Source organism: Petaurus breviceps, unplaced genomic scaffold (genome assembly GCF_028583685.1).
Source record: "Petaurus breviceps papuanus isolate PSGF00001 unplaced genomic scaffold, PetGlider_PUasm1.0 91133, whole genome shotgun sequence".
NCBI classification, from domain to species: Eukaryota; Metazoa; Chordata; class Mammalia; order Diprotodontia; family Petauridae; genus Petaurus; species Petaurus breviceps.
Genome location: NW_027187419.1, coordinates 35891664 through 35910715, shown reverse-complemented (window position 1 = coordinate 35910715; position 19052 = coordinate 35891664). Strand labels below are relative to the sequence as shown.

The following is a 19052-nucleotide window of genomic DNA, read 5'->3' as shown; positions in this document are numbered from 1 at the left end:
TGTTCAGCTTCCTACTGTCGGACACTCACTTTTTTCCCTAGTTCTTTGGTAAAACACAAAATACAGCTCTGAACATTTTTTATACATATGGGTCCTTTTCCTATGTAATTTCTTTGGAGTATATGCCTAGTATATTATTAGGTCAAATAGTATGCAATATGGTGACAATTTTTTGCATCTAACCCTCTCTCTCCTCAGGCTACCTTGGTTCAGGCTCCTCCATTCCTTGCCTAAATGAGGCAATAACCTAATTTATTTTCCTGCTTAAAGTCTTTCTAATAAATTTATTTTACTTAAGTACAGATCTGTTCCTCTGACTCCCCTACTCAATCAACTCCAGAGGCTATATATACTATATGCTATTCAAAGCCTGACCCAAACCTATTTATCCAGCCTCACTGGACATTTCTCCCATATTTTGTTAGCCAACCAACATAATCTTTTTCTTCCTTCCCCACACAGATCATTCCATGTCTACTGATCATGCCCTTACAATGTTCTTGGAATACACTCATCTCTTACCTATACCTTGCAGCATTTCTCTTCCTTTACTAGGAAATTCAAGCATCAACTTCTACATGAAGCCTTCAGATTCTTACAACTGGAGCACACTTCCTCTGAAACTTTGCTATTTTGTATATATTTGCTTCATATTTATTCGGCATATATTTCAAATATTTATGTAATAGCTATATCCTCAATTAGAATGCAATGAGTAGGAATCGTTTTATTCTTTGTACTTGTACTTCCAGCACTTACTACTAACTTGGCAAATAAAGTTTAATAAATACTTATTGACTGTAACTTTTCCAAACTGCTTTCCAGAAGTACTGCAACAATTCACAGCTCCACCTAAAGTACACTATTAGTGTCAGTTCTTTTGCTGTTCCAATAAATGTCAGTTTTCTTTTTTGGTCACTTTGGTTTCTTTGCCAATCTAACAGATTCAAGGTGCAACATCAGTTATTTTAATATGCATTCTTCCTATTAAGTGATACGGATATTTTTGCAAATGGTTATTGGATTCATCTAATCTTCACATGTAAGGCCTTTAGCCATTCTGTTTGTCTACTTTTAAATGTTTGCTAGCTCAGAAATGCTATTCCAAAAATGTAGAACCTAGAACTAAACACTAAATTCCAAACATAGTCTGATCAGGACAAAGTACATTGGGAATATCATCTCCCTTGTTCCAGACTCTCTGTTTCTTTTTATGCAGTGTAAGATTACATTAGGGGGCGGCCAGGTAGCACAGTGAGTAAGAGCACGGGCCCCAAAGTCGGGATGACCTGGGTGGGATTGAATCCAGGTTCTGATACTTAGCACCACACCCAGAAACACCTTGCCATGTAACCTTGAGCAAGTTACTTAACCCCAATTGCTTTAAAAAAAAAAAAAAAGAGAGATTACATTAGGCAGTTTTGGTTGTGGTTGTGATTGTTGTCATTGACCCATGTTGAGTTTGCAGTTCATTAAAACTCTAATAACTTTTACAGATGATATCTAGCAATGTCTCCCCCATCTCATGCCAAAGTGTAAGACCTTAAAGTTAAGCCTATTAATTTCCATCCAATTACATTTAGCCCAACTAAGCCTATCTATTCTACACAGATCTTTTTAGATCCCATGATCCAAACAATTAACTATCCCTAATTGTTTTTCATGATTTGTAAATGTGTTAACAATAATATTATTTCTTTAGATAAATAAGTCACTGACAAAGTTAAAACATTCCAGGACCAAGAACAAATTCTTGAGGCACTCACCTTGTTTCATGCCGACACTTGATTATTAATGACTATTCTTTGAATCATATAATTCAACTAGTTCTAAAGCCATCTTTTAGTACCATCATTTAGCCTATATCCTTCCAACTTTTCCATAAGAACATGGATGGCTTTGCAAATTCTTTGCTAAAATCTAGTCAGGGGTGGGGAACCTGCAGTCATTTCAATGCAGCCCTCTAGGTCCTCAAATAAGGCCCTTTGTACTCAGTCAATGGTGGCAGGTTCCCCACCCAGGACAGAGAAATAAACTCCATCAACAGCATTCTGATTGTTGGTCGAATAAACTGCCCAAATGTGAAATGAGGGTAATCTGGCATGATTTATGCCAGCAGATAGTCCATATTTCTTACCCACTCAAGCTCTAACCAGTCTACCACTCAGCAGATGACCCTGACTTTACTTTATACTAAGGTCAAGAACATGACATGAACTCTCTTAGCTTCTTTAATATCACCAATGGAAGCCTGTGTGTCCTAATTTGTAAAGAGAGGATAATACCTGCCCTACCTAATTCACAGAACTGTGGAAAATAAGGAACTTTATAAATTTTAAAGTACTATATAAAGGTTATCAACATTATTATGCATACTTCCCCCTCAATATAAAAATATGTTCAAGTATTCATTATCTAAAAAAGAACTTTTCAATCCTTGCTTGCTTTCAAGCTACCACCAAAGAATAATCTATACTCACACTCTCTAAATACTCAAAATTTCTTATAATTTGTAGCATTTAACACTACTGACCAACCCTTCCTTAAAAGTCTTGCCTGTTACAGCTTTAAAATCACTGTATTAATACTGGTTTTCCTTCTCTGACTTCCCCCTCCACCATCCAAAACAGTCTCCAAAGCTCAGTTCTTTACTCTAGTTCTTTGCATTTTATAGATAATCTCATCAACTCCAGTTGTTTTAATTTACATTGCTCTAATCAATAGTTAGAGTATGTTTTCATGATTACAGATAGCTTTGATTTCTTCTTCTGAAAACTCACTGTTCATAATTTCTGACCTTTTATTAAATGGGGACTAAGGAAGAATTCTTTATTAAACAAGAGATAAAGGCAAACAAACATAAAAGATAAAACGGACCATTCTGACCACAAAGAACTTAAAAAGTCTTTTGCATGAAAAATACTAATACCTCTAGAGTAAGAGAAGCGACTAATTGTGAAAGTCTTTGTAGTAAAATGTTCAATAGAGGGCTAATATCCAAGATTATGGAGGAAAGAGAGAAATATACAAGAGTAAGTCACTAGTTAAATGATCAAAGGGCACTGGGAAGCTAGATGGCTCAGTGGATAGTCAGGAAATCCAGAGTTCAAACCTGCCCTCAGAAGCTTACTAGCTGTGAGACTCTGGGAAAAGTGCTTAATCCTGTTTGTGTCAGTTTCCTCATCTGTAAAATAAACAGAAGGAAACAGTAAACTATTCCAAACCACTCTTTCCCAATAAAACCCCAAACAGGGCCACAAAGAATCAGATATGACTGAAACAACTGAACAAAGACATGAACTGGTGATTTTCAAAAGAACACAAGCCACTAATAATCAAATGAAAGAAATGTTCTAAATCATGAAAGAGAGAAATGTAAATCATAACCCTGAGGTTCCACCTCATATCCCTAAGAGCAGCAAAGATTTCAAAAGATGCTAGAAGGGTTTGTGGTAAAAGGAGCACACTAATGCACTGCTGATGGAGCTATGAATTAATCCAACCAGAAAAAAATCAGAAATTATACTAGAAAAGTCACTAAACTATATGCCCTTTGGCCCAGTAATGGCATTATTAGGCATATAGCCCAAGGAGGTCAAAAGGAAGAAGATAGATCCCACATATACTAGAATATTTATAGCAACATCTTTTTGTGGTAGCAAATAAGAACGGTTGAATGAAGTGCTACAGGTAACTAAATATTAATGCACTGTAAGAAATAACAAATAAGAATTCAGAAACTTGGGCAGATCTGTCTAAACTTTAAAGTAATCAGAAACAGAAATGATGAATTCCTGTTCACAGACTGAACAAAAGAGATAGTTAAAAACAAATTTACCCAGAGTTCTGGGAATCTGATTAAGAGAGCTTTAAAATTGCTTGGGGGGGGGGGGGTGGTGGTGGTGGTGGTGGTATAAGGGAGTTAATTGTCCATATCAGTTTACCCAACATCACACAAGTGCTAAGTGGCAGAATAGATTTTGTACCTACAGTCTCTGACTCCAAATGCAGTGCTCCTTCTACTACACCAACATGTCTTTTCAATATAGGAGAACAGTAGTAGAAAGCCAATTAAGTCACAGAAGAAAATATTCAAAAAGAATGACAGTAAGAGCAACCAAGGCATCAGGTGTCTAATACAAAGATATTAAGTATGAATTAGAAAAAAAAGCATGAACCAGAAATATTAAAGCATGGAAGCCATAACAATCACATGATTTTAGAAAGCTATGCATGCATGTGTGTATGGCATTATTCAAATGGAACAAAATAAGAGGGGCAGAATAACAATGTATTTTATTAAGATACAGTCATGTAAGGAAATGCAAGAACCAGAAAAAAAAAAAGGTGGGTGCGAGGGCAGGAGGAAGGGAGGCATAGAAGAGAACATTTAGAAAAAAGAATAAAAGAGGGAGAAAGAGAAGGAAACTTTATAGGAGAAAGAAACCTTAGAAGGATAGGAAGATCTCCAGATTCAAATTTTGAAGACATAAAGAATTCCAATGAATAAATAAAAGGGAAGCCATATAAAAAGACCAAAATGAAGATATACTGGGAACTCATCAATCAACTTTGGCTTGTAATTTCCAAAAGACACATGGAAGTGGGGCAGATAAGATGAATAGCAAAACATGATAGTGTACAGTAAGAAAAATATTAGGTGTGTTCAAGCTCAGGAAGAATGGATATTCAAGCTCAGGAGGAATGGGGACTCTAGCTAATACTAAAGACATCAAAAATTTATTTTTAAAGCTTTGTTGGATCAAGAGGAAGACCCAAGAAGGCACAGTGACTGCTACTATGGGGTGGATGTAAACAGCTAACAGAAAAGGGAAAATTCAGTTTCAATTTTGCTTCTGTTTTCACTAGCAAGGATTAAAGGATTATTGATTTTGTGCTGGAAGGAACCTTGGAGATCATTCTAGTCCAAGCACTTCATTTTAAGATGAGGAAACTAAAAGGTCCACAGAAATTAAATTAACATGCCCAGGATCCCTTAGGTAGTAATAAAAAGCAGAACCAGGATTCAAACCTGGGTCCCCTAATTCCAAATTCAGCACATTTTCACCAAGTTGCTGCAGAGAAAGAATAAATAATAATTAATAGCTAGAAACCCAAGGTAAATTAGGAGATAGCAACAGTATCCAAAACTATAGTCACTTGTTTAAGGCACCAAGCTTGGATAACTACATTCCAGACTTGACAGAACTGGCATATGTTATCACTGAACAGCTGTAACTGACCTTTGAAAGATCATGGCAAATGGGAAAGGTGTCCTAGCACTGAAGGGCAAATGCTGCTCTGATGTTAACTGCAATATCTGGCAATATTCTATAACACACTATTTAAGGAATGATTTATAAGTAACTATAAAAAGAAATGGCAACCTGTAAGAGCCAAACACAATCTGTAGGAACCTCAGCAATAGATCATCTAGATTAACTCATTTACTTGCTTGACAGGATTATAAACCTAGAAATTCGGGGAATGCATATATGCTATATGTATACTGAGGATTTCAGGTAAGCACCTACCAGCATCTTTCACTTGGTCCTTGTGAACTAGAAATAGAACAGGTAAACTAAATGATGGTACCATTAGGTAGATTCAGAACTCTTAGAGTGATTGACACAAAGAATAATCCATTAATGGGCCAATATCAAGCCTCTTGAATTTCCTTAATACCATGATGTTCAGTATTATTTTTTTTTATCAATTATTTGGCTCTTAGTAAAATGAAAGCTCCTTGAGGTCAAAGACTATTTTGTTTTTGTTTCTGTCACAAGCACATAACAGAGTCCAGCACATAGTGGGTGTTTAATAAATGTTTGCTGACTTATTGGTTAAAGCATAGATGACAAGGGACTATAAAATCTGCAAATACCAGGACGTTGATAACGACAGCCAAAATACTGGATCCAAGATCTTGTCAAGCTAGAATAATGGGCCAAATCAATTAAGATGAAATTTAATAGGGAGAAATATGTTTGGCTTCAAGGTAGCAACTTTACAAATTAAAATGGAGAAGTTATAAAAAGACAACACTTCCTGTGGAAAAAAAAAAAGATGAGTTTTCTGGCCGACTTCAAGTTAGAATGAAACAAATAACTGCTTCGGGATACAAAGAATTAAAAATCAACAATCATTTCTTAAATACTTAAGTATCAGGCAGTATGCTAGGAATACAAAGGAAAAACATGAAACAATCATTGCCCTAAAGGATGGGTCTAGCCAGAGGGTACAACAGGTGCACACCTACATATAAACTACCATCAAACTAGATACAAGGTAATTTGGTGGGGGGTAGGAAGGAGTCTAGCTACTGTGGGAATCAGGAAATGCTTCATGTAAAAGGTAGCACCCGAACTGAGCCTTGAAGAAAATGAGGGATTTTGAGAGATTAAGTTAAGGGAGTGTGTTCCAGGCAAGTAGGATAGCCAGTGCAAGGCTATGAGATAGAAGGTAAAGTTCGAGAAAATAAGAAGTATAATATGCCTCAGCTTTAGTATACATGGAGAATAATGGGTAATAATGAGAGACAGGTAGGTTGGTGCTTAAGAAAGGTTTCAAATGCCATAAAAGTGTTTATTTGATCCTAAAATAATAGGTAGCCAATGGAGTTTACTGTGTAGGAGAATGACAGGGAGAGTCCAGAGTTCTAGGAAGATTACTTCATCAGTATATATATACTTATATATATATATATATATACTTCATACTTTGTCCCTGTAAAGGACAAAGAGTAGGAAGCAGGGAGATCAATTAGGAGGTTAACCAAAAGTCTAGGCAAGAGGTGATGAAAGTTTGAACTAGGGTAGTGGGGGTGGTGAGGGGAGAAATATAAGTGATACAGTAGTAGAAAAACTTGGGTATGCAGGTTGAGGGAGAGTGAAAGTTACAGAATGTAATCAAGGTTGCCTAGAAGGATGGTGATGTCCCCACTAAATAGAAATAGGACTGAGTTTTAGGGTAACAATAATGAGTTCTGTTTTGAGATGTCTAGTATGTCATTGGTTATGCAGAACTAGATCTCAGGACTGGAGCTGGAAATACAGATCTGGTATTTGCCTGGAGGCGATAAATCAATGGAAGCTGGTGGAGTCACCATGAAAGTATAGAAAAATGAGTGAAGAGATTAAAACATAGTACAACCACAGCTGGAAGTATGATGAGCTAGTAAAGAAGGATCAAGAAGGTATGATCAGACTAAGAGAACTAAGAAAGCACAACATCATGGAAACCCAGGGAAGAAAGTGTTTAGGAAAAGAAGGGAGTCAACAGTATCAGCTGCTCAGAGGTCAAGAAGAACTGAGAAAAGGCAATCAGATTTGGTAATTAAAGATCACTGCTAACCTTGGAGAAATAAGTTAGGGGTTAAGAAGTGGGATATGAAGTAGGCGCAACAAATATCATCTAGCCTCAGACTTCAGGGCCAGCACTCTGCCCACTGAGTCACATATACATTTATAGTATATTTATGCATACATACATGGCATATATATGACCAAAAGCCATTTCCCAATAGATAAGGGGTAAAAGAATATTATTAGTTCTCAAAAAGAACTGAAATTAACAATAATATGAAAAAATACACCCAATTACCAACAATAAAAGAAATCCTAATCAAAACAACCCAACTCAAAAAATTGGTAAATATGACAAAAGACTGGAATAGTCAATATTGGAAGGGTTGTGAAAAGACAGGATATCCTGGGGCACTGATGGAGTTTGGATCAGCAAACTATTTGGAAAATAATTTGGAATTATACAAACAGACTAAATGTACATTCCCTTTGACCCAGTCATTCCAACTACGAGACAACTATCCCAAGGAGGTTACTAATAAGAAGAAAGTCTCAATATATACACCAAAATATATATAATACAACTTTGGAAACAATGTACATGCCCATCAATAGGAGGAATGACTAAACAAAGTGCATATATAATAGAATTTGATGAACAGAGAAACATGAAAAATTTACACAACTAATGCACAGTGAAGTAAACAGTCAACAATAAGCATAGTGACTACAATAATTTAAGTACAAAGAACCACGACAATTTTTTAAAATGCTATGAAATTACAAAAAACGATTATAGTCCCAAAGAAAAGATGAGAGAAGACATTACCCAACCCACTCTTTTACAGAGACCAGAGGTCCACAGACATGACAAAATGCATATATTTTCAGGCTTTTTTGATTCATCAGTCAGTTTTGCTTATTGTTTTCCTCTTCCTCCTTTTTTCCTTTAAAAAATATTTTGATAACTACATTTCAATATAAATATTTTCTCTTTGTAATCCTGCCATTTTGCAACGTGTATTTAAAAGTATCTTTTCTGAGAAGGGATCAACAGGATTCAACTGAATATCAAAGGGCTTTATGAACCATAAAAGTTTAAAAACTTTTACTTAAAGTGAACCTGGACTGAATTACTTTCAAGTTGATTCATATTCTTCCACACAAACAAAACATGGCTTTACACACTACCTTGGAATAGGAAAATTCCAGTTTCATCTTAATTTTTCTTTACATCTACATCTTTATGATTCCCAAATTTAAGTGAAGTAAAAGAGAATGATAAAGATTAGATGTCACATTATTCGAAAAAGTCCTTTACTCCAAATAACTATCGTTTTAAATGATTTTTACCAAATCACTTGTGCCTTAAGATAAATATTTATAGAATTTAAGAGTTAGTACAACTGCCCACACAGTGCAGAAATCCATGCCACAACTAATTCAAGATGTTATTAAATCCTTACAATTCCTCAACATCCCTACAATAAAAGGCTACTTTAATTCCAATTCCATTTTTAAAGCTTGGGGTTATTTTATCTAAAAGCAATCTACTATCTTTTATCCTAAATCTAAATGACTATTCCCAAAATGTATTACATATTTTATTACCTGGCTGCTATTAAGAGAATATTCCCACATATTCCTAAAGGCCACTGGTATTTGATCTGAGTTCACAACACTAATTCATTCATTCACCAAATATTCATCAGGTGCCTACAAATGGAAGGGCAATGGGTCAAAATCCATTATTTCCATTAAGTTATGATTCCACAGTATAATCCGTTATAGAAATAAAACATAAAATACCACCCCTAGTGTTACACATACATTTTATATGTATAATCATACCTAAAAGTCAGATAGCCACTCAGAATCAGACTCAAGGAAGGCTGAGGCCTAGAGCTTAGTTGACCTGAAGAGTTGGACAGGTCCTCTAAACTCCACATTGTGTGCTCTACTATAAGTGAGGGAGTGTAAGAAAAATCTTTGCTATTGTGTAGTTACAGTTGTCCTTAATGTCAAATACAGAAAGACTGATGCTTTAATAATAGACTAAATCAACAATAAGAAACAATTCAGCAAAAGTTACAGTAATCTTCCCAAACAGACACAATAAATTTAAAAGAAAAAAAGTTTTACAACAGAGTGAGTATAAAAGTCTGGAATTCTGGCAGTGTACTAGATCTCTGTGAACCCAAAGAAAGCTTAAGTGAAATGCCAGACTAAGTAACTGCATGTTCTTTCTCTACACCTAAACTGTCACGGGACCCAATTTTATTCTTTGGAATAAAGGGCAAGGGCCCGATCTTGTTTTTATTTTATTAAATCCCCCAAGTATTGCTTAGTAAGAAGGTGACAGCAAAACAGGGATGGACAGAAGGAGAGATGCAGAAGGTGACTAGGCAAACACGTGGGACCAGGGGTGAGTTAATATCTTTATTTGGGAATAGGGGAAGGGAGGGCAGGATAAGGAGTGCAGTGGGGTGAGGACGGGTGAGGAAGGAAAGAGAGAAGCGGCTTATGGGGTGCAGGGGTAGGGAGGGGAGAGCCGCATCACGATTGTAAGGCCCAGGATGGGGTCAGGGAGATGGCCGCGACGTGGGGTCAAATCGGATGGAGGATGGCCGGAGGTCTGTAAGTAAAGCAAGGACGTGGGGAGAGGGAACTTTGCAAACCCGACCTGGGGCTGTTGGGCCATCCTCGCTGGCGCGCATTCATCTCCAGGTGGGGAGGGGGAGTTAGGCCACCCTAACAGCCCCTGGCAGGGAGAGGAAAGTGAAGAGAGGCATCGGCTGGGGGCTGGGGGAACCGTCGTCTTACCATCCGTGTTGGTTTCAGGGTCAAAGCGCTGGCCGCAGCCTCTATTGTAGCAAAGCAAGGACATGTCTCTCTCCGCCGCGACCGGCAAGCTGACAGAAGCCGGACCTCCGTGGAGGGTGCAGGGACTCTTCAACCGCAATCTGCTGTCTGACTGCTCCGGCGACAGTTTCCGGAAACGGCCGGTTCCGCTTCGGGAACCTTCGCGAACTTTCCGGTCGCGCGCAAGCGCAGTAGAAGCCCGGAGGGGCGGAAGGAGGAGGTGCGGCGGCGCAGAGGCGCGCCGTGCGGTGTGGCTGTCGCTGGGGGCTCAACAGCCGCAACCGTCCTGATTTGTGGAGGAAGCGTCTGAGCTGGAGCAGTGCTTGGGCGGGCTGGGAAAAGCTGGTGGAGAGAGCCGGATGAAAGGGAAAGAAAGCTATGGGCTTTGGCTTAGTACACTGAGCACCCTTGGTCAGAGACGCTTCGGGCCTTAGCATCCATGTTAACTCTTTCTGTAGGCTGTGATTGCCACCAGGAGCCGCAGTAATGTCCGCGAGATGGATAAAGACTGATACTTAAGGACTGATTACTTTGAGTACTACATAAAAGCCACAGGCAAAAAGCCGAATAGAGTCAGTGTTCAAAAAATAATTTTTTTGAAATTAGGTTAAAACTATGTTAAAATTAGGTTAAAATCAGGTTAAAACCCCAGAGGCTGGGACCTAGGGCCCTCATTAAAGGAATGCCCTTCCCGCATCGCCCCGCCCTTTCATCCCCTCCTCCCCATCCCTGTTTTGGTTGGTTGTTGGTGGTAGTGGTTTTAGCCCTCCATAATTTATTTTTTCCTTTTGGTCCCCGAAAATCCTGTCCTCAGCAGTACAATTAAGAAAAACAAACGTTTTGGAGATGGATGAATGAAAAAAGCATTTACTAAGTAGTTAAATTCAAACTAAAATCTCACCTTATAAGAAACCTCTAATCCTGCTTAATTCCAATGCTTTTTCTTCCCTATTTATCCCGTTTATAGGTTTACTTTGTATATATTTGTTTGCTTGTCTTCTAGTAAGCTCCTTGAGGGCAGGAACTGCCTTTTGCTTCCTTTTGTATCCCGGAGCTTTGCACTATGGATGCACTTAATAAGTGTTTATTGAAGGAATACTTACTGTATGCTAAATACTGTGTTAACAGCTGGGAATACAAAACAAAAAAGCCCACAAGAACCCTTTTACCTTCAATGAACTTAAATTCTAATAGATGAATAGTATAAAATATAGGTGGCCAGGGAAGTGTTTTGGTCAGAGAAGTCACAAGGATGGTGACTGAAATTAGAGGGCAAGTGATTGATATGCCCTTTCCAAGAATGGCAGTGTTCATTACTGTTCCCATAGCCTAAGGTTAAAAGAGGGAAGGAGTCTGGACAGAGAAGGGTAATAGGTATTAGCAGCTGGTGGGTCTGAGTCTGCCCTGATAAGGTTAAATCTCACCAATCAGAAACCAGGGTCTCAGGTGAGCGCTGGAGTGCCAGGTGGGAGATGGAAACTGGTGTGGCTTAGGAACCATCCTAGAGTTGTTACACAAGTATGCTTCATTCAACACCTGAAGTCTACCTATAAATTCATCATTGGTAACAGTTCTTAGGTTTTCCTTTTCATTATTGTGGTAATCACGTGAATTTATATTGAATCTACTTAATTCACCCTGTATTAGTTCCTACAAATTTCTGACAAGTTTCCCTGATTTCTTCACACTGGTATTTTATTTTATAAGAAAAAATAAAGTACTAAATTATATTCATACAGTTTTCTCTAATTAATGGGCACATACTCTTTTTCTGAGTTCTTTAATACACAAAACATGTGCTGCTAAGAAGCTAGAGTAGGGGGTAATAGAAGTTTAGTTTTCAAGATGTTGAATTTGAAGTGCCAGTAGGGTATTTTGGTGAAGATTTTCATCAGGCCCCTGGAAAAATGAAAATAGTTGAGGATAAATAGGGTAAAATAAAGATTTAAGAGTCATTTGCCAATGAAATTATGATTCTACTAGTCAGCCTGGTCCAAAATTTTAGAGTTGTCCTCGAATCAATCCTTCAAGGCTTATGCTCATTCTTTATTACTGTCATCTTGTATTTTTCATTCTTAATTCATCCCATATATCCAATTCATTGCCAAATCTTGCCCTTCCTATTTTCACAACTTCTCATAGTATTTCACATCTTCTCCACTTACACAGTCACTACCCTACCTTGTCCTTATCACCTCTTATATGGACTAGAGCAGTAGCCTAGTAACTGGTCTTGCCACAAGTCTCTCCCCATGCCAATCCATCCTCTTCCACTGAGTTGTCAAGGTGATTTTTCTAAAGTTTAGGTCTCACTATGTCACTCTTCTGCTTAATGAACTCCAGTGGTTCCCTGTTAATTGTAAGATCAAATATAAATTCCTCTTTGGGTCATTTAAAGCTTTTCATAACCTACCTCCTTTCCACCTTTTCAGTCTTTTTAAACTTTACCCATTCCACAAATTCTACAATCCAGCTACACTGGCCTCCTTTTAGTTCCTCAAAGAGGACATTCCATCTCTGTGCCTTTGCACTGGCTGTCCCCCGGACTTAGAATGTTCGACCCTCTCACCTCTGCCTTTTAATTTCCCTGGCTTCCTTTAAGATTTAATTAAAATCCCACCTGTTTCCAGGAGGCTTTTTCACAATCCTTCCAGCTGCTGATACCTTCCTTTCTCAGACTGACTTCCATATACTCTGTATATATATCTTATATGTGCCTATTTACATTCTGTCACTTTTCTTTTTTTGCTTTTTGGAGGGTAATTGGGGTTAAATGACTTGCCCAGGGTCACTCGGCTATTAAGTGTCTGAATCCAGATTTGAACTCAGGTCCTCCTGACCCCAGGGCCAGTGCTCTATTCACTGTGCCACCTAGCCACTCCATTGCTATCACTTCTAATAAAATATTAGCTCCTTTAGGGAAGGGACTATTTTTTTTTTTGTCTTTCCGTGAATCCTCAGCACTTAAGTACAGTGCCTAGCACATAATAAGTATTCACTAAAAGTCTGCTGACCTCTAGTATATTCACTTCAGTTCTCTCAGCACTTCTAAGTGCTTAAAGGTCAAACAGCCAATCAACATATTTAGTAAACAACTAGTAGGTGCCTGACAACTATGCTAGGTTCTGGGATATAAAATTTAAAAATGATCCCTGTCCTAACAGAGCTTACATTTTAGTATGGAGATAGCAACACATATCAGTAGCTTTGACTGGAGGTAGTCACAGAGATTGTGAGTGGAGCTATAGAACAATTGGTTATCATTTCTTTTCTAATAGCAATGCTAATATTGATTTAATTATTGTTTCCTGAGAAAGAGATGAAAAGAGTGTGGATAGGGGGAAGGACATCAGGTTATTTGGCAAGCTGCCTACTACCTAGATCCTGGTGTCCTGGTGGATAACTGGATGGAATAAAATATAGTCTGGCGATCTGGATAAAACTATATAGGGGGCTAAGGTGAGGATTAACTCACTCATCTTACAATCTAGGCAGCTCTACCCAGTGGCAGCTCCAAAGATAAATGGATTAAATCTTCAGGGGAGGGTCTAGGTCTGGAGGGTTTGTATCTCATGGGAAAAAGGCATAAAGCAACAGGGCAAATGTCACAGCTGAGTGGCATTAATTTGAGTAAAAACCAATCATGTTACTGCCAGAAAGGAATGCTGTCTGTGACTGAATAACTGTTCCATGCTCTATAATAATAGCTAATATTTATACAGAACTTACTATGTTAGGTATTGTGCTAAGCACTTTACAATTATTATCTCAGTTAATCCTCACAACAATCCTGGAAGGTAGAACCTATTATTATCCCCAGTTTACAGATGAGGAAACTGAGTCAAACAGAGGTTGTGACTTGCCCAAGTCACACTGCTAGTAAAGTGTCAAGGGCTAGATGTGAAAAATCATGTCTTCCTGATTCCATACCTGGCATTTTGTCTACTGTACCACCTCACTTTCTAATTCTGCTACTTGGTCATTTACTAGCAAGACTGGGAATCTGAATAGGCCATGGTGGGCTATCTTCCCACCCTTCCCTCAACCTGGCTATTTTGGGATACTTTGTTCTTATTCGGTAGTGTATGACTCTTTGTGACCCCCCCTTGGGGAGTTATTTTAGCAAAGATACTGGAGAAGTTTTTCATTTCCTTCCCCAGGGGATTAGGCAAACAGAAGTTAAGTGAATTGCACAGGGTCACACAGCAAGTAGCTGAGTCCCTATTTGAATTCAGGTTTTCCTGCCTCTAGGTGTAGCACTGTATCCAGTGAACCACCTAGGAGCCTCCATTTTTTTTTTAAAGCATACTAGAATCAGCTTTAAGTTTTAATCCCTTGATGGTTAACTTCCAATTTATTTGAAGAGATAAATGAAATATTGATCAGAGCAGTAAATAAATCAGTAATAAAAATTTTTCTCTGACTCAGGGCTCCTATCCTTTATCCTTTAGGTGTATCACTTTTTTTCGGGTCATTTCCCATGGCACTCAGATTCAGACACAAAGTGAAAAGAGAAATTCTACTAAATAACTGTATGAAGAAAGTCATCACCACCCATCTTTCTATCCTACTTCCAGTCACCTCCCAAATATTCAAATAAAGACAAACACAAAATAGTCCCTAACTTGAATTTACTTTCTTTTTGAGGTAAAGAACATCTATACCATTAAGTATAACGTGTATACAAATTCAATACCAAGTAATTTCAGGATGAGAGAAAACTAGCAATTGGAGAGATTATTATAGGCCTAGTGTAGGAGGTGGCATTTGAACTAAGCTTTGAAAGAAACTAGGTATTCTAAGAGGTGGAGGTGATGTAGGAGTTCATTCCATGCATGGGGGCAGATAGGGTAAAGGCACAAGGACAGGAAATGGAAATTTATGCACTAGGAGCAAGTAGCCCAGTTTGATTGAATGTGGAGTACATGTAGGAAAATAATGTACAATAAAACTGGAGAGGGAGGCTGAAACCAGCTTGTGAAGGACTTTAAATAAATAGAATTTGTGTTTAAGAGAGAAGGGAGAAACACTGGAGCTTCTTTAACAAGGTAGTGACATGAACAAATACATGCTTTAGGAATATCAGTTTTGCAACTGTGGGGACAATGGATTGGAATGGGGAGAGAGAAGGAGTCTATTGAAAAGACCTAGGTGAAAGGTTATGAGGAGCTAAACTGAGATGGTGAATAGAAGGAAGGGGATGAATACAAGAAATGTGAAGATAGAATTGACAAGACTTGGTCACTGATTGGAATTGGGAAGGGGTTAGAGAGGAAGGGAAGAAAATAATTGAGGTTGTATATTTGGTGATTATGAAAATGAAAAGAGAGGGGGCGGAGCCAAGATGGCGGAGTAGAAGCACGACCATCCCGCAGCTCCGGCTTCTACCCTCCCTGATCCATGTAAAAAGGGGACTCTAAACAAACTTTGGAGCTGCAGAACCCACAAAATGACACAGAGAAGCTAACCTCCCACTGAGGACACCCCGGCAGGCCGGCAGGAATCCAGCACAGCGATCTGGGAGCAGAGCCCAGCCCCAAGCTGAGGCTTTAGCCCCAGGGCGGGCCTGACCAGACACTGGCCAGAGGGACTCCAGATCAGCAGCAGCTGTGGCCGTTTCCAGATTTATCAACACATAGACACAAAGGACAAAGTGAGAGGTCAGTACAGTCTGGACTTTGGGACCAGTAAGTGGGAGTGCATGGCTTTTACCCCCAGGGTGAAAAGCCTCTGAGCTACATGGTGGCTTCAGCTCTTGGCCTGCGGAGTGTAGGGGAACCAAGCACCAGTCTGAGGGGTAATCGCTCTTGCTTTAACCTGCTTGGATCTGGATTGCAGTCTAGGGTGGAGGTTCTGGGGTGTGTGTCCAGCTTGCCAGAGCATGTGGAGACCTCATAGAGGGCACCCATCTAATACCTCTGGCAGCTGAGAAAACCCCAGCGTTTGGGAAGAAAACTCCCCTGTCTGGTGGCAGAGTCCTATGGTGGCAAAAAGCCCAAAAGTCAAGTAATTGAGTGGCAAAATGAGCAGGCAAAGGAAACAAAGAAGACAGAAGATTCCAACAATACACTCCTATTTTGGGGACAAAAAGGAGCAAAGCAAGGAACAGGAGGAAAACAGTGAAGTCAGAACTCCTGCACCAAAAGCTTCAAAGGAAAATACAAGCTGGTTACAGGCCATAGAGGACCTTAAGAAAGATTTTGAAAACCAAATAAGAGAAGTGGAGGAAAAATTGGGAAGAGAAATGAGAACCATGCAAGAAAATTATGAAATGAGAGTCAACAGCCTGACTGAGGAAAATAATGCCTTAAAAAACAGACTGACTCAAATGGCAAAGGAGGCCCAAAAAGGCAATGAGGAGAAGAATGCCTTAAAAAGCCGAATTTGCCTGATGGAAAAAAAATCTCAAAAACTCAACGAGGAGAATCATTGCTTCAGAATTAGATTGGAGCAGATGGAAGCTAATGACTTTATGAGAAATCAAGATGCTGTTAAACAGATCCAAACAAATGAAAGAATAGAAGGCAATGTGAAATATCTCATGGGAAAAACCACTGACCTGGAAAATAGATTCAGGAGAGATAATTTAAAAATTATTGGACTGCCTGAAAGCCAAGACCAAAGTAAGAACCTAGAAATCATCCTCCAGGAAGTTCTCAAAGAAAACTGCCCTGACGTTTTAGTACCAGAGGTCAAAATGGAGGTTGAAAAAATCCACCGATCACCTCCTGAAAAAGATCCCAAAAAAGAAAACTCCTAGGAATATTATAGCCAGGTTCCGGAATTCCCAGATTAAGGAGAGAATATTACAAGCAGCCAGGAAGAAACAATTTGAATATTGGGGAAACACAATCAGAATAACCCAGGATCTGGCAACTTCTACACTGAGGGATCGAAGGCCTTGGAATATGATATTCCGGAGGGCAAAGGAGCTGGGATTAAAACCAAGAGTCACCTATCCAGCAAAACTGAGTATCATGTTTCAGGGGAAAATATGGTCATTCAGTGGAATAGAGGACTTTCAAGCACTCTTGATGAAAAAACCAGAGTTGAATAGAAAATTTGACATTCAGATACAAGAAGCAAGAGAAGCATGAGAAGGTAAACAGGGAAAAGAAATCATAAGGAACTTATCAAAGTTGAACTATTAACATTCCTACATGGAAAAACAATAATTGTAACTTATGAAACCTTTCTAAGTAGTTGAAGGGATTAGAAATATATATATATATATATATTTGTCTAGATATGAGGGTATATGGGCATATGAATACATATGTGAATGTGTGTATATATGTTTACAGGTATACATAGAGGGCACAGGACCAATTTAACAGGAAGGAATGATACTTAAAAGGTGAAATTAAGAGGTGAGAGGAATATAATGAGAGGAGATGGGGAGAGACAGAATGGGGTAAACTATCTCATAGAAGAGGCAAGGGAAAATGGTTACAATGGAGGGGAAGAATAGGAAGGCAAAAGGGAATGGGTCAACCGTATTCCCATTGAATCTGGCTTGAGGAGGGAGTGAAATACACACTAAATAGGGTATCTCATCCTCCAGGAGAATAGGGGGAGGAAGGGGATGTGAGACGGGGGATGATAGAAGGGAGGTAGGCTTGGGGGGAGGGAGGTTGGAAGCACTCACTTTTGAAAACAGGATCAAACTGGAGAGTAGATCGGGTGGGAGGGAGGGAAGTATAGTCAGTCTTTTACAATGTATCTACTATGTTATTGTTTTGCATTAGCCACACATGTGCAACCTATACTGAACTGCATATCTTCCCAGTAGGGGTGGGTGACAGGGAAGGAGGGGAATTAATCTGGAATTGAAAGTTTTGAAATCAAATATGTATATATGTATATATGTGTATGTGTGTATATATATATACATATATATATATATATATATATACTATTATTAATACCATCTTACATGTAATTGGGAAATGGGATGTGCAGGCACTGAGGCATAGAGATCCACTGAAAAGTGGAAAGGGGCATGGGGGAAAATGTGGGAGAGAGCAGATTGGAGGAGGGGATATCCTGTGGGACTGCTATTTTGGGGCGGTAGGTGGGGGAGAAATGGGGAGAAAATTTGTAACTCAAAATCTGGCGGAAACGGATGATGTAAATCAGAAGTTAATAAAGCATTAAAAAAAAGAAAAAAAAGAAAAGGAAAAGAGAAATAGGGATGTTAGGAAGAGAAAGAATCTGCAGGAAAAAGTGAGTTCTGTTTTGGACATATTGAGCATAAAATACTTACAGGACATCCAGTTAAAAATATCAAATAGGCAGTTTTATTATTTTGTCTTCTGTTCTCCTTTCCTTCCTCCCCAAGAACAGTGCAGACCCAAATCAGTGAGTTTTTTTTCTTTTGTCTTTCATTACTAGCCCTCAATAGAAATAGCAGTAGTTCCTCTTGAATCCATACCCTCACTGTTTCCTATCTTTCTACTCAAACATACCTCCAACACTTCCCTATCTTAGACCAGTTCCTGGTTTACTTAATTTACTTTATTAAACTTAGGATCATAGATTTTAGAGTTGGAAAGTACCTTAGTGATTATTGAGTACAGCTTCAGATGATGGTTACATTGGTAAAAGAAACAGGGAGCATGGATCATAGAGGATAGAAAGTAGACCTTAGAGTCAGGAAGAACTGAGTTCATGCCCATTCTTTAACATAAACTGGATGTATAAACCTGGGCAAATCATTTCACCAGTTGGCACTTCGGGCAACTCTCTAAGACTTTAATTTCAAAAGAAATTGATTATCTATTGTTGTACCCTATTTCAATTGACCCTCCATCTTGTCTCAGTCTCCTCCATCTTGTGCTCCCTCCTTTACAGATGTAAAGTCTCAGTCCTAGAAAAGAATAGCCA

General features: G+C 38.7%; 1 protein-coding gene and 1 long non-coding RNA gene across 2 annotated transcripts in view; both read right to left on the bottom strand.

The window, feature by feature from the left end:
* CHORDC1 (cysteine and histidine rich domain containing 1) overlaps nt 1-10361 on the bottom strand; it is a 31609-nt gene extending 21248 nt beyond the window's left edge. The window contains exon 1 of the mRNA XM_069080268.1: nt 10128-10361. Within this exon, the coding sequence (XP_068936369.1) occupies nt 10128-10191 (64 nt within the window). The 5' untranslated portion in view covers nt 10192-10361. The remainder of the gene's footprint in view (nt 1-10127) is intronic.
* An 8082-nt stretch (nt 10362-18443) lies between these two features.
* Nucleotides 18444-19052, bottom strand: part of LOC138155194 (uncharacterized) — a 5273-nt gene continuing 4664 nt past the window's right edge. The window contains exon 4 of the long non-coding RNA XR_011166771.1: nt 18444-19035. This is a non-coding gene — a long non-coding RNA (uncharacterized lncRNA). The remainder of the gene's footprint in view (nt 19036-19052) is intronic.